Source organism: Podarcis cretensis (assembly GCF_951804945.1).
Source record: "Podarcis cretensis genome assembly, chromosome: 5".
In the NCBI taxonomy this organism is placed as follows: Eukaryota; Metazoa; Chordata; class Lepidosauria; order Squamata; family Lacertidae; genus Podarcis; species Podarcis cretensis.
Genome location: NC_137174.1, coordinates 77,401,373 through 77,415,123, shown reverse-complemented (window position 1 = coordinate 77,415,123; position 13,751 = coordinate 77,401,373). Strand labels below are relative to the sequence as shown.

The 13,751-nt window shown below is 43.3% G+C and overlaps 1 protein-coding gene across 6 annotated transcripts in view; it reads right to left on the bottom strand.

The window, feature by feature from the left end:
* GYG1 (glycogenin 1) overlaps positions 1-13,751 on the bottom strand; it is a 32,652-nt gene that overhangs the window by 13,024 nt on the left and 5,877 nt on the right. For 4 of the 6 annotated variants that reach the window (XM_079977193.1, XM_079977195.1, XM_079977190.1 and 1 more), the window contains exons 2-5: positions 9,152-9,287; positions 5,547-5,721; positions 3,858-4,020; positions 3,408-3,461 (exon numbers count right to left, since the gene is read on the bottom strand). In XM_079977193.1, the coding sequence (XP_079833319.1) occupies positions 3,408-3,461; positions 3,858-4,020; positions 5,547-5,721; positions 9,152-9,287 (528 nt within the window). The remainder of the gene's footprint in view (positions 1-3,407; positions 3,462-3,857; positions 4,021-5,546; positions 5,722-9,151; positions 9,288-13,751) is intronic. The other 2 variants (XM_079977192.1, XM_079977194.1) reach the window with 1 other exon arrangement.

Below are 13,751 nucleotides of genomic sequence, written 5' to 3'. Positions count from 1 at the left end.
GCAATTGTGAAGCCACCATCAGGCAAGCATGATGAACAACAAACCTCTCCCCACCCAATCTTTACGATGTGTAAGTTAGCAAGGATGGTCCTAGCAATTGCTTGGTGATCCTGGTCACCTCCCCATGTCCAAAACTGGGAAGAAGGTTGCAGAACCAAGGCACCTGGGGGCTGAAATCTGGCAGCTGATCTTCCCCAACAGCCTTTTCAGTTTGCTTGGTCACTGCTGCCTGAAGGTGCTCCAAACATCTTTGCTTGAGCTACTACTATGCTTTCTTCCCCATCAGCTCTTACAGTAGAAGCTGCCTAACGGCACTTGAGGCAACTTCAAGCTGGAACACAACCTGCCTGGAAAAGGCTGGAGTATGCAAATGTTTGACTTGGAAACACAAATAGTAACTTTTCCCTCTTGTTTCCCATTAGCTCCAGTCTTATTTCTACCCAAGTTCACTCTCAGAAGCAGTAATTACCTTTTGGTCCATCCAATCCTATAATGGATGTTTGAACCCTTGTGTTAAGTAGCACGGCTGAAGATATTTGTTTTATAGTGGTCTGAATGGGAAATTTTTCATCTCTACCACTCTTCTCTGCCAGGGATTGAATTGGTTCCAAAATAAATAAATAAATGACTGAAACCTTTAGAAGCATTTTGAAGACCTGGAATATTATTTTAACCTTCTTACTATGTACACTGAGAGTTAGTGGGATTTAGTAGGACAGTGGAGACCATGGTTCATATCTCCACTTACCCATGAAGCTGGTTGTGATTCCTTGAGCCCATCACCTTCCCACAGGCAAATCTACTTTACTACAGGTTTGTTGTGAAGATAAAAAAATAGGGAGTGGGGACAATGTTTGCTACCTTGAATCTCTTGGAGGAAAATGGGATATCATGCAATATAGATATGATGAGAAGAGAGATATAAACACATAACAGAAACTATTTTAACATTTTGTTTAAAAGCTTGGCTGACGTATTTATAATGGTGAAATATTATTCCCACAAGAGGATTCAACAAGTCAATCCCAGATCATTTGTTAGATGTATTAGCCAGGGACGAGGGGGCAAGTATTCAAAAGGCAGGAGTGAACTTGAAATGCAACCTCCCCCTCTGCTCAAAAAAGCTGTCTGAAGCTATATATAACATAGCTCAACGCCTCTGAGTTGTAGCTGCAGGCAGCAGTGCTCAACTTCCATTGACAAGGCAGCTGCATCTTTCTGCTTATCTGCATCTTTGGAGATAAGGAAGGCGTAAATCAGGTTTCCTCATCCTCGGCCCTCCAGATGTTTCAAGACTACAATTCTCATGTCTGACCACTGGTCCTGCTAGCTAGGGATCATGGGAGTTGTAGGCCAAAAACATCTGGAGGGCTGAGTTTGAGGAAGCCTGGCATAGATGCCTTCCAGCCTTAATCTGACAATTCACTGCAAAGAACTCCCATGAGCAGGTACAGTGAGGGGGGGAAAGTATTTGATCCATCCTCTGCTAAATTTCCCTGTTTGCCTTCTGATGAAGAAATGACCAGTCCATAATTTTAATGGTAGGTTTATTGTAGCTGTGAGAGACAGAATAAAAACAGGAAAACCCCCAGAAAAAACCCCAGAAGACGAAAGTCAGAGATTGATGTGCAGTCCTGAGTGAAATAAGTATTTGATCCCCACTTTGCAAAAGACGACTTACTACTTGGTGGCAAAACCCTTGTTGGCAATTACAGAGGTCAGACGTTTCTTGTAGGTGGCCATCAGGTTTGCACACATCTCAGGAGGTATTTTGTCCCTCTCCTCTTTGCAGATCCTCTCCAAGTCAGTAAGATTTTGAGGATGATGTGTAGCTACTCGAACCTTCAGCTCCCTCTACAGATTTTCGATGGGATGAAGGTCTGGAGAATGGCTAGGCCACTCCAGGACCTTAGTGTGCTTCTTCTTGAGCCACTCCTTTGTTGCCTTGGCCATGTGTTTTGGGTCATTGTCATGCTGGAATACCCATCCTCAACCCATTTTCAATGCCCTGGCTGAGGGAAGGAGGTGCTCACCCAAGATTTGACAATACATGGTCCCGTCCATCGTCCCTTCGATGTGGTGAAGGTGTCCTGTCCTCTTAGCAGAAAAACACCCCCAAAGCATAATATGTCCCCCTCCATGTTTGACGGCGGAGATGGTGTTCTTGGGGTCATAGGCAGCATTCCTCCTCCTCCAGACACGGCGAGTTGAATTGATGCCAAAGAGCTTGATTTGGTCTCATCTGACCACAACACTTTCACCCAGTTCTCTGGGTCATTCAGATGTGCATTGGCAAACTGCAGACAGGCCTGTACATGTGCTATATTGAGCAAGGGGACCTTGCGGGCTCTCAGTCTTTCACGGCGCAGTGTGTTACCAACTGTTTTCATGGTGACTATGGTCCCAGCTGTCCTGAGATCATTGACAAGTTCCCCCCGTGTAGTTCTGGACTGCTTCATCACCGTTCTCCTGATAATTGCAACTCCATGAGATGAGATCTTGCATGGAGCCCCAGACCGAGAGAGGTTGACAGTTATTTTGTGTTTCTTCCATTTGTGAATTATTGCACAACTGTTGTCACCTTCTCACCAAGCTGCTTGGCAATAGTCTTGTAGCCCAGTCCAGCCCTACAATCTTGTCCCTGACATCCTTGGACAGCTCTTTGGTCTTGGTCATGGTGGCTACTTTGGAATCTGCTGGATTGCTTCTGTCGACAGGTGTCTTTTGTACAGGTACTGTAATGAGCTGGGATTACAGGTAAGACCTCTCCTTTACAACGGGTGCTTCTAATCTCAGCTCGTTACATACAGTGAAGATACCAAGTAGCCTGACATTTGGCTGGTTGATAGGGGATCAAATACTTATTTCACTCATTGTAATGCACATCAATCTCTGATTTTTGTCTTCTGGGTTTCTGGGGTTTTTCCTGTTGTTATTCTGTCTCACAGCTACAATAAACTTACCATTAAAATTATGGACTGGTCATTTCTTCCTCAGAGGGAAAAAGGGCAAATTTAGCAGGGGATCAAATACTTTCCCCCCTCACTGTATTCTGGGTGACTATAGAGGGTCTGAAAATATGGTACCCCACTTCCTGCTATGGGTGCATTATGCAAAAGGCATTACGGCACTCCCAGCTCTCTACATGCTAGTTTTGGAACTGGTTTTTCCACACTGTTCTGCGGTGGTCAAAAGAGGGTTCCCTTTATTATACCATTCTCCCAGCAGATATATAATGGCACTTGCACAGCAAAAGAGCAACCAGTGAGATTTCCCTTCTACTTGTGTTCTCCAAAGCATCTGCAACACTTCCTATTTGACTATTGAGCGACTGACTTTTTATAAGTTCAAGCCATCCTAAAGCAGCCATGCTTTAAAATATCAATTTTCCTGTTTTAATTATTTACGTCTTGGCTCACGCCATGACTTGGGTTCCATGTCCGGTAAGGAAGCTGGCAGATCTAGGAAATAAAGCAGTGTTGGTTTGACATGGAACAGAACCACAAGAACCACTATCAGATATATGAAAGCTCTTGGCAGTTAAAGGAAAAATCTCAAACTTTAAAAGACTCTCTCCTTGTAGTTATTTCAATCTAATACAGACAGCCGATTTATCGACAGATTACCTACTTCCCCTCTGACTGCACTTCAGTCAATTTAAGGAAATCTTATTAATGTTTCATATACCCATTGAACTAAAACCCCAATCTATAGAAAGCTTTCAAAAAGCACAGAGTCGTTCAAGCATTAAATATTTCCTACATAGTGGTTTTTTTTGAGTCACAGTACAACATTCACAAAGTATTAAAAAAAAAGAAGCTCTTCTCACAACTGCTCAGAACCAGTTAGGCACATACCATCAAAGCTGCCTTTCTCTGTGGCAAGTTGTAACAGTTGATTGAATGTTTCAATGGAAGGCCGATAGACAAAAACTCCTGAATTGAAACAGTCTGGCCAGCCTGGATCTGGTGCCGCTGAAAGCTCTTCTCTTTCAAAAAGTTCATCAATATTTGACAAAACCTAGTAGACAGGAAGAAAGTTTGGGGCATAGCTGTCAACTTACAGATTTGAAAATAAGGGACCATCAGCCTTGAAAATAAGGGACCAGCAGCCAAAATAAGGGATTTTTGTCAACCAGTTAAAAGGGACAAGGCAATTTTGGAGAGCAGCACCGGTTTTTAGCCCTTCATTTCCAGAGGTTGCTGCTCAAGACACCAGCCGATGAAACACTGCAATTAAATAACTACAAGCAGCAACCACTTTTCGCGCAAAACAGAGTCCAAGCTACGAAGATGCTGCTGCAGTTCTGCATCTTTTCTCTTGCGCTCCATCTGCAGCTCTCAATTCCATCAGGTGGGGTGGGGGGAATAGCGCCTGAAGTAAACCCGCAAATCAGACCATCTATGCTAGTCTACCACCACAAATCTATGGGAGAAGCGCTTGCGGTCCTTCCCTTGTAGCCCTTGGAACACCTGCCCGCGCCTCTGCCTCCTCCTCTCCCTCCTCTCTCTGAACTGCTTTCTCTATGGTTGCCCTCGCTCTCCTCTCAAGGCTTCTCAGCAATTCATAGGCCATGCCAGGCTGCCCATCTCATCCAGGTCCTTCGGCGGCACAGCCGCAGTACGGCCTAGTGGGAGCGAGAGCGGCGGTGACAGGCAGAGGGGAGGCCCCAGGCAGAGACGCTCAGTTCAGTGGCCGCGAGGAGACGGAAGGGCCCGAGGCTCCTGCCAGTCCCGGCGGGGAGGGGCTCCCGGGGGCTGAGGCTGGTGAGAGGAGGCCGGAGGGGGGCGGTCCGGGCAGCCAAGCAACACAGTTGGAGCCTCCCTCCTCCCTGGCCGGCAGGGAGGGAGGGAAGGAGAGGAGCTGCTTCCTTTGAAACCCGGGAAATTTAAGGGACACCCATCAATAAAGGACAGCAGCGGGACATGGCGCTAGGATAAGGGACTGTCCCTCCAAGTAAGGGACGCTTGACAGCTATGGTTTGGGGGTACAAATTTAGTATTCTAGCCGTGAATGCAATGATATAAGTCCCCTTTCTCAGAGTACTGCACAGTTTAAGACTTGCTACCTGGGCATATTTTTTCCCTGGGGAAAAGTACATTTCACTCTATGCAGTCAAGCTCCAAGAACTTCTTCCTTGCAACTGCAGAAAAACCATGTTGCCCTTACTTGCCCAAGCTTTGCAGCGGTGAGAAGAAACTGCTTTCTAGACAATGCAGACACTTCTGGGATTCTGTGAGGTTGCCCCACAGCTTACATTAGGAACTTCTCATGCAACCTAGCTTCTGTTCTTAGGATGACATCACTGCCCATATACTGGCAGAGGAAGGAGATGCTGCTGGCACAAAACAGCTGGGTGCATTCAATGCTGTGGGTTAAGTTTAGCTTCTCTTGCAGGATGCTGGCGAGCACACAGGTCTCAAGTCAAGCATGGCAAAACAATCTGTTTTAATAATACGCACACGACTCAAGTTGCTGCATAAATATCCACCTAAAACTTTAAGAGATCCAGCAAACAAATGTGTTCTTAAACAAGTAGTACATACCATCGTGTCTGCATCCATGAAAACACATTTTGAGTACTGTATTAGTTCCCAGCAATGGAGTTTTGTCAATGTAATACCAAGCTCGGGCCTTTTCAACAGTGCAAGATGGGCTGAGTCTCCGCTGTCCAAGACATCCACTGGCTTTACTTCATCAAAAACTTTTTCCAATACTTTCCTATTGAAACGAATGGTCATAATTTACATCAATGCTCATTGCTTGCTCTCAACCATATTAACTCCCACCTCTGCACAGATCTTTTGAGAAAGGAGATTGCTTTATTCCATTTCCGCTCATGAACACATCTTTAGGAATTTGCCTAGCCATGTGGCAACTTTCTAAAGAGCACAAGAGCACACCTTCAGGTAATGCTCTTGAAAGGCCGTGAATTAGTAGCATGGAAGGACTGTCAGCATATATAGGACCTGCATAAACCCACACAGACATATGGGTCTGAAAGATCTAGGAACACACGTGATAAGACAGCTGGCTATTTTAAGCTGCAGGAGCTGAGGAAGGAGCTTTTAGAGACTGTGCAAAGACTTCTGGACAGCAGCTGAGATATTCATACAACATCCAATTTGGTTACAGAATATACTTTATGTCAGCACTGTCGGAACACCAATAAAATTTTAAAATGAAGCTCCTATGATATTTTGATTCTACATTATTATGTTGTAGCAACGACTGTTTTGTTTGGACACTGGACCTTGCTGCAGTGCACTTACAATTTGTGTAATTCCTTCAGTTCCCTCTAAATCCATATGACATTTTAGAGAGGGACTTCTAAAGATTAGGTTTTATGGAAATGCTTATGTAACACTTTTTTATTATGTATGCATAGTAAACACACCATTTACATTGCATGTAAAAAGTAGCTACTAAAACATGACACATAAATATATTTGAGTGATCAACTGCTACATGCACAAAAGGGTTAAATGCAGAAGCAACTATGCCATTAATAAACAGGAAATCAGCTCTACATTTGAAAAGTATTGAGACAATATCTGAACATTTGTATTTCTACTGTGTAGAGTCAACTTTGGGTAAGACAGGGGACCTCTTTGCCAAAAACTGTAATTGAAGACCAATCAAGACAAGGCCTGGTTTTGTAGTTCTTTCATATCAGATGCTTAAATTGCTTCTTCAAATTCAAAGCTTATAAAAAAACCTGATACTGCAAGCAGTAGCATATTGGGGATGTTTCTCACGTTACCTTCTGCTGCTCTATTCCTCACTACAAAAGTAAAAAACATCCTTCCATTAGCACCTTAGGGACCAACTACGTTTGTAATTGGTATGAGCTTTTGTGTGCATGCACACTTCAGATGGTATCTGAAGATGGTATACTTCAGATGGTAACTTCAGAAGATTGTATACTTCAGATGGTAACTTCATATACCATCTGAAGAAGTGTGCATGCACACAAAAGCTCATGCCAATAACAAACTTAGTTGGTCCCTAAGGTGCTACTGGAAGGATTTTTTAAAATTTTTTTTTTGACTACGACATACCAACATGGCTACCTACCTGTAACTACAAAAGTAGTTTCAGAATCCTCAGACCACAGAGAAGATGATTATTGTAGTAATCCCTCCCCACACTAGTATTACCCCAGCTTCTAGGAGGAATGGTACTGGTGTGTGGAGGAGCTGCGGTGTGGGATGCCATCACTTGGATCGTGTACAGGTTGTAACTTGCACTGTGGGAGAGGAGGGAGACAAGCCAGGCAGCCAGCTAAACCAGCCCCCACTTGTTAACTTCATCACTGCCACCAAGTGGATATTATTTTTCTTTGTCTCTACTAAACAGCCCTTTAACCAGCCAAACCAACTCCCAATACCAGGTAGAGCGACATGGCACTTAAGGCAAGGGTAAATTGCACAGATCAATTCCCACCCCCAACAAAACAGAATCATAGAATTATAGAGTTGGAAAGGATTGTGAGGATCCTGCAATGCAGGGATCTTTTGCCCAAATATGCTGTAAAGTTTTGTAAAGCAAAATGTCTGAATGGCTTGAGGAAATTATTTTAGAAAAAAAGTAATCTTACAGTCTGAATTAAAAAGATTTTCTAGATCTTTTCCTTAACCAAGACAATACTTATCAAATTGCATCCGTAAGGTCAGCTGCTAACTCCTGTGATGGGCCTCTTTTGGTTCCCTTTGCTGCAGTGTCCAACAACTTTCAATTGTTCCAATCTTTTTGCAGCTTTTCAGACTTCTGTCTCCACCGCTCTTTTCCTCTGCAGCTTTTGCAGCAGTAACTAAGTCCTTCCCAAGTGAATGGTAGACCAAATTTCTAGAGTTTAAACCATTTTTAAACTCTAGAAAAAGAAATGCTCTTGTATGATGTTTCATGCACTTGACACCACATTTTAACCAAGGAACTACAGCTCCTATGACATGCAATTTTGGTGCACCAATTCAGGCCGCAGATAGTGGAAATAATTCACATGTAGGTAAAGCAAACTGCTGTGCTGTCAAGTTTCTTTCATGTTTGGCATACCATTTAGAAGTCGGAGTGGTTTTCACAGGAAGAGGATGTAGTTCAATTAATCAAATCATTCCTTTTAAGTAGATTTTCCATATACATCCTGATCCCCCCACCAAGAGATCAAATAGTGTTTTATTAGTTATCTACTTTCTGTTCCAACCTGTACCTGGAGATCCAATAATTGCGTAGGTCTTTGTATTACAGTATTTCCAACATCCATGGGCAGACTGACTAGATCTTGTGAAGCAGACATCTGTACATGAATTATTTCTTTTTGACTATATGATCAGCACCACACTAGTCCTCCAGATGTGAGGGAAAACTAGTGCCAACACCAGGCTACAAATTCGCTTGATTAGAATCAATTTCTAGGCAGTCCTCTCCCACTATATAGCGGCTCCCTTATACCAGAATGAAGAAACACTGTTATTGGTGGTGGCAACAACTTTGGAAGGAAATGCCTAGGAGAAACAAGCCATGTAGACAGGCATTATTGTTTAACTGCTGGTGGGGGGGGGGAACTATCTCAGCACAGCTTCAGTTTTCTGACTTGATTGGGAATTTCTCTTCCAATTAGAATTAATAGGCATTTTATTGGGGAGGGAGAAATAAGTCACATCTGTTTTGTTTCCTTTCAGTAAGGAAATTGTAAAGGATATAGTACTGTGTTAACAGATATTTCCATTTGTCTAGCTAAAATAAAATCAGCCCCAAAAATGCTCCTAACGAGAGTTCACCTAGTTCAGTTTCCCTCTACAGTAGAACCTCTACTAATGTTCCGCTCTACTTAGGCCAGTTCCAAGTTGCGACTGCAGCAAACCCGGAAGTAAACACTGGGTTTGCCGTGATATGCATGCACACAGAAACGGCCGCTGTCTGCACATGCACAGAAGCGGCTGACGCCGTCTGCACATGTGCAGAAGCAGGCTGCCACTGAATGCACCTGCGCATAACGGCACTTCTACCAGCAACACGTTTCACCATAAGGACAGGCCTCTGGAATGGATTGTGGTCGTGAGTAGAGGTTCCACTGTACTAAGCAGAGAGTGACCCAAACTTCTTATTTTAGTGGCTTCAATTGTCAAGTATCGTATGTTATGCACCTTACCTCATGGGATCCGAGACATGGGGAGTGATCAGTACCGTCAACTTCTTTGTTGTTCTGTGGTTTCGCAGTGAGGACCCCAGTACAAGTGCTCCTTTCACATATGAATCGTTTGTGGCTAGTGTTACAAAAGACTGGTCTTAAGGAGAAAAAAGACACATTAAGTCACATTAGTAGCAAGTATTGGAGGAGTTTAGGGTTCTTCATATGTTCTTAAGTTAAGCACAAAGGATCTCATTCTCAGACTAACCGAAACCTCCAAATCTCAGGAGCCGCATGTATCTAAATAATGGTTTCCGGAAGACAACAGGGAGGGCTGGTGCCTTCATCCTCCTGCATCAGCCTGGCCAAGTGGGAACAGAATATGGGACAGACCCTTGCCTGCTCCAGCAAGGCTTTTAAGTTAACTTTATTTCACATGCATAATGCAAGATGCTTTCATTCCATTAATTTATATACTAATGTTCAGCTTGGACATTTAGGATATGGGAGTTCATGGGACGTATCCTATACAGTGAGTGGAAGTTAACCCCAGTTTGCCAATAATATCCCTTTAGTGTGCTTTATTTGAATTCCTTTGCAACAAAGGAGGCACAAATTAACTAGATCCCCCACAGACTTCTAGCAGCTCAGTTTGCATACTTGTAACTTACAGAGTTCTAGTTGTTACAAGCCTTTGTTAAATGTATCTGATTTTTTCATTTACACCATTTGACCACAAATTAGAATACATGTATTAATCACTGGAGTTGTGTAAGTTGGAATATATGGAATAATATTCCTACTTGTTAAAGGATGAATTCTTACGCTTGAGCATAGCATGATCTTAGTAACTTCGTCCCAGTAATAAATCACTCTTCTCTAAGTCTCAGTTGGGCAATAGCTGACATTCCATCTTTTTAGCAGCTTTAGCTATTCATCCTCACGCAGTGTTTAATTGCTGTTACAGTCTGCACAGTGTGGTGCCAAAGTTTTAAATATTTACATCTTACACAGAGTACGTTTAAGGTTCTGGCTGTGGAAGCTGGAACGCTTTGCCTATTAAGCGGGTCCAAATTTCAATTTTTAAACTACTACTGCTACTAGCCATACTGCTTAGAGTTCTCTGTATACCAGCTGAACAACCTATCTTCACCACCTTTACTGTAACAATTTGGGCTGTTGGCAAGTTAAACTAATGGAATATGCAGAAATGGCAAAAATGACAATGAAATTAAGAAGAAGAGACGATAATGAATTTAAGGAAGAATGGAAAAACTATTGCATATATACAGAAGCAATGTACACAGGTTAATACATTAGAAGGGTTTTAAGATTACCGTACTTGTAATTTTATTATGAATGGATAATCAGTGATTTAAATATGATACAAACTTAATTATGGACACGCAGTATCTTGATAAATAATAAAACCAAGGAAGGGTTTAGAAGGAAGCCAGTTTTAATTTTGTTTGTTTTTTGGAAAACCAATAAAATGTTATTTAAAAAAATAAAAATTTGGGCTGCTATAGGACCAGACTATAAAATAGAGCCTTGAACTGAGGAACAAATCAGTTTGCATACCAGTATGTTAATAGATACACACCTACTCTTTAAGCTGCTGGGTTGTATCCTGTGCTGTGCATGCACAAGTGGAATGGACAATAGCTCACCCTGCAGCTCTCAATGCACCCCCCAAATGTGTTTGAGGTCCCCCCAGCCTCAGCAACAGATTTTGGAGGCACATGGGGGCCTGCACAGGGGTGGAGAAGAAATACAAAGTCCCAGTGGCTGAAATGAAGTCTGCTTGTGCAACACTGGGTTTCAATGCATAGCAATGTTTTGAATTGAAATCTTTGCAGTGTGTGGCAAAACAGCTTAATTCTGTCTGCAAAAGGGGAACCCTTAAGTCTGCATGATTACTAGGAAACCTGTGTAGCAATTCAGATTATGTAAGCCACACCAGAATAGCTAACGGAAGACAAACTCTGAGCTGTACTAATTTTCTTGAATGCATGGTACTTCCTGCTTAAGTAAGGGAGAGCAGTGCAACTCCCTTTATGTATAACAAAGGCATATATAATATTCCATTTAGCTAAATATTCCATTTAGCAGACTGATGCAGTCTGGAGGTATTTCAGAGTCTAGAGATCTATAGCTGTGACTTGAGTATTTAAAGCTTTAGAAGCTCTTGCCCATATCAAGTTCTCTGGTTTGCAGATGTGCCCAAGAGGTTGACAATCTAGACCCATTCCAGTCTGGGTTCAGGCCCAGATTTGAAACTGAATCAGACCTAATGGCTGTCTTTATTCTGAGAGGATGGGTTGGAGGCAAAGGGTTGCAATGGTTTTGTACCAAGCTGGGAGGTAAATTCCAGAGAAGAGCATTGGGTGGCTGCTGCTCTGCCAAGTGCCAATCATGCTGTGGGGAGCCACATGACACTATTTTGTACTCAATGCTTTTCAACACCTATTTGAAACCACCAAGAGGAGCCATTGGGCAATTTGGAACACTAGGTCATCAGTTCACCGATAACACCCAGCTCTACAAAATCTGAACCAGGTGCAGCCATGGACCATGGTATGGATGCTGTGAGGGACTGGATAAGGGCCAACAAACAGATGCTGAATCCTGGTAAAGTGAGTGGGCTCCATGGGAGAATGGTTTTGGGTCTGGGAACTGAGAAGTATACTTGATCCAGACAGGGTTGTCCTCCCTCTGAAGCAAAATATGCAAATATGTCTTTGCTGCTAGAATTAAGCTAGTTTCCTTTCAGAAAAATGAAAAGCAAAGAACCCTTAAGACTAGTCAGGCCCAAATTATAAAGGGCTACAATGTCCCAGCTAAAGCTTCCCACCAATGAATAGAAATGTTAGATTTAGGTAAGGTCTAATGGATAAGAAATCTGACATGTATGAATGTCTAATTTTGCTATTGAGCTAAGAGCATTCAGACACAATCTCTCACACTTCAAGTTGCATCAGCTTCAGTGAAGGCGGTTCATACTTTGGTAATCAGCCATAGGCATCATGAATTTCCCAGACCTAGGAATGCTACATGAAGTCAAATCCTTCAAGGAAACATAAGCTGAGAATTTTCAATCTAAGCCTAATAGGCTGTATAATGGAGGGCTAATTATGGTTAATAATTACATAATCTTGAATTACATGTTTTTATAATCAATGTTGTTGCCTCAAATATTTGGCTAGGCTAAACTTAATTTGTTAAAGCTATGGTGAAGATAATTACTTTTACCAATTATGTTTCATATGCATCTAAAAGAGCTATTTTGTGCAGTGCTTGCAGGTGGCGCTGTGGGTTAAAGCCTCAGCGCCTAGGACTTGCCGATCGAAAGGTCGGCGGTTCGAATCCCTGCGGCGGGGTGCGCTCCCGCTGCTCGGTCCCAGCGCCTGCCAACCTAGCAGTTCGAAAGCACCTCCGGGTGCAAGTAGATAAATAGGGACCGCTTACCAGCGGGAAGGTAAACGGCGTTTCCGTGTGCGGCTCTGGCTCTGGCTCTGGCTCTGGCCAGAGCAGCGATGTCACGCTGGCCACGTGACCCGGAAGTGTCTCCGGACAGCGCTGGCCCCTGGCCTCTTAAGTGAGATGGGCGCACAACCCCAGAGTCTGTCAAGACTGGCCCGTACGGGCAGGGGTACCTTTACCTTTACCTTATGCCTGGAGGCTCAAGTTTAGCCACCTGGAGACTGAGCTATGATACACTCAATACTAGCACTGGAGTATATGTTTTTAGTTTTATTTCAAAAACTTATATACTACCTATAAAGCAAGGAATAGAGTGCTGCAGATGATACATGCAGCTTTGGCAATGTTTTAAATGCATGCAGTAGCATCTGGAGTGGAGGTAGGATGCTTAAACACAGAAATGATAGTCCTTCATAACTGGTACTGTTTCTCTTGGTGATACAATTCTTGTCCTTTCAGCTTTAAGGCCTAGCCAGAGTTTTGTAGCATTACAGCAGGGATGGAGGGCCTGCGGTCCTCCAGATGTTACTAGACTCAAACTCCCATTCCCATCCCTGACCATTGGCCATGTTGGAAAAGGCTGGTGGGAGTTGGAGTCCAAGAACTTCTGAAGGACAACAGGTTCCCCAGTCCTACCCCAGGCACTCATGACTAGCCTACTGCCACTGCTAACAGTCCCACCTGTCCTTGAGCATGAGCTCAATCTGCAAGTTGCCCATATTTATCCTGGCTGCTAGAAAAATCAAGTAACGCTACATCCATGGTTGTTAAGTTCATGCAAGGCTCAGTGTCATCTGGCCTCAAAAACCCATGTTAAGGAAGAAACCAGCTTTAACCCATATGCCAGTTATCAACCAGCTACTGCCCTGACTTCAACTTTCTCAGTTGCAGAATAATTAAATGCTGTGGCTACCAAGTGTCTGTAAGCACACCTGGATAATGTTCTTGAGCTACTACGAATCTGAGCTCAAGTTCAGCACATACATCATTTGTGGTTTTGATTACAGTGGTACCTCTGGATGCGAACGGAATCCGTTACGGAGCCCCGTTCACATCCAGAAGCGAACACAACCCGGGTCCATGCATCTGCGCATGCGCGGGTCGCGATTCGCAGCTTCTGCGCATGACATCATTTTGA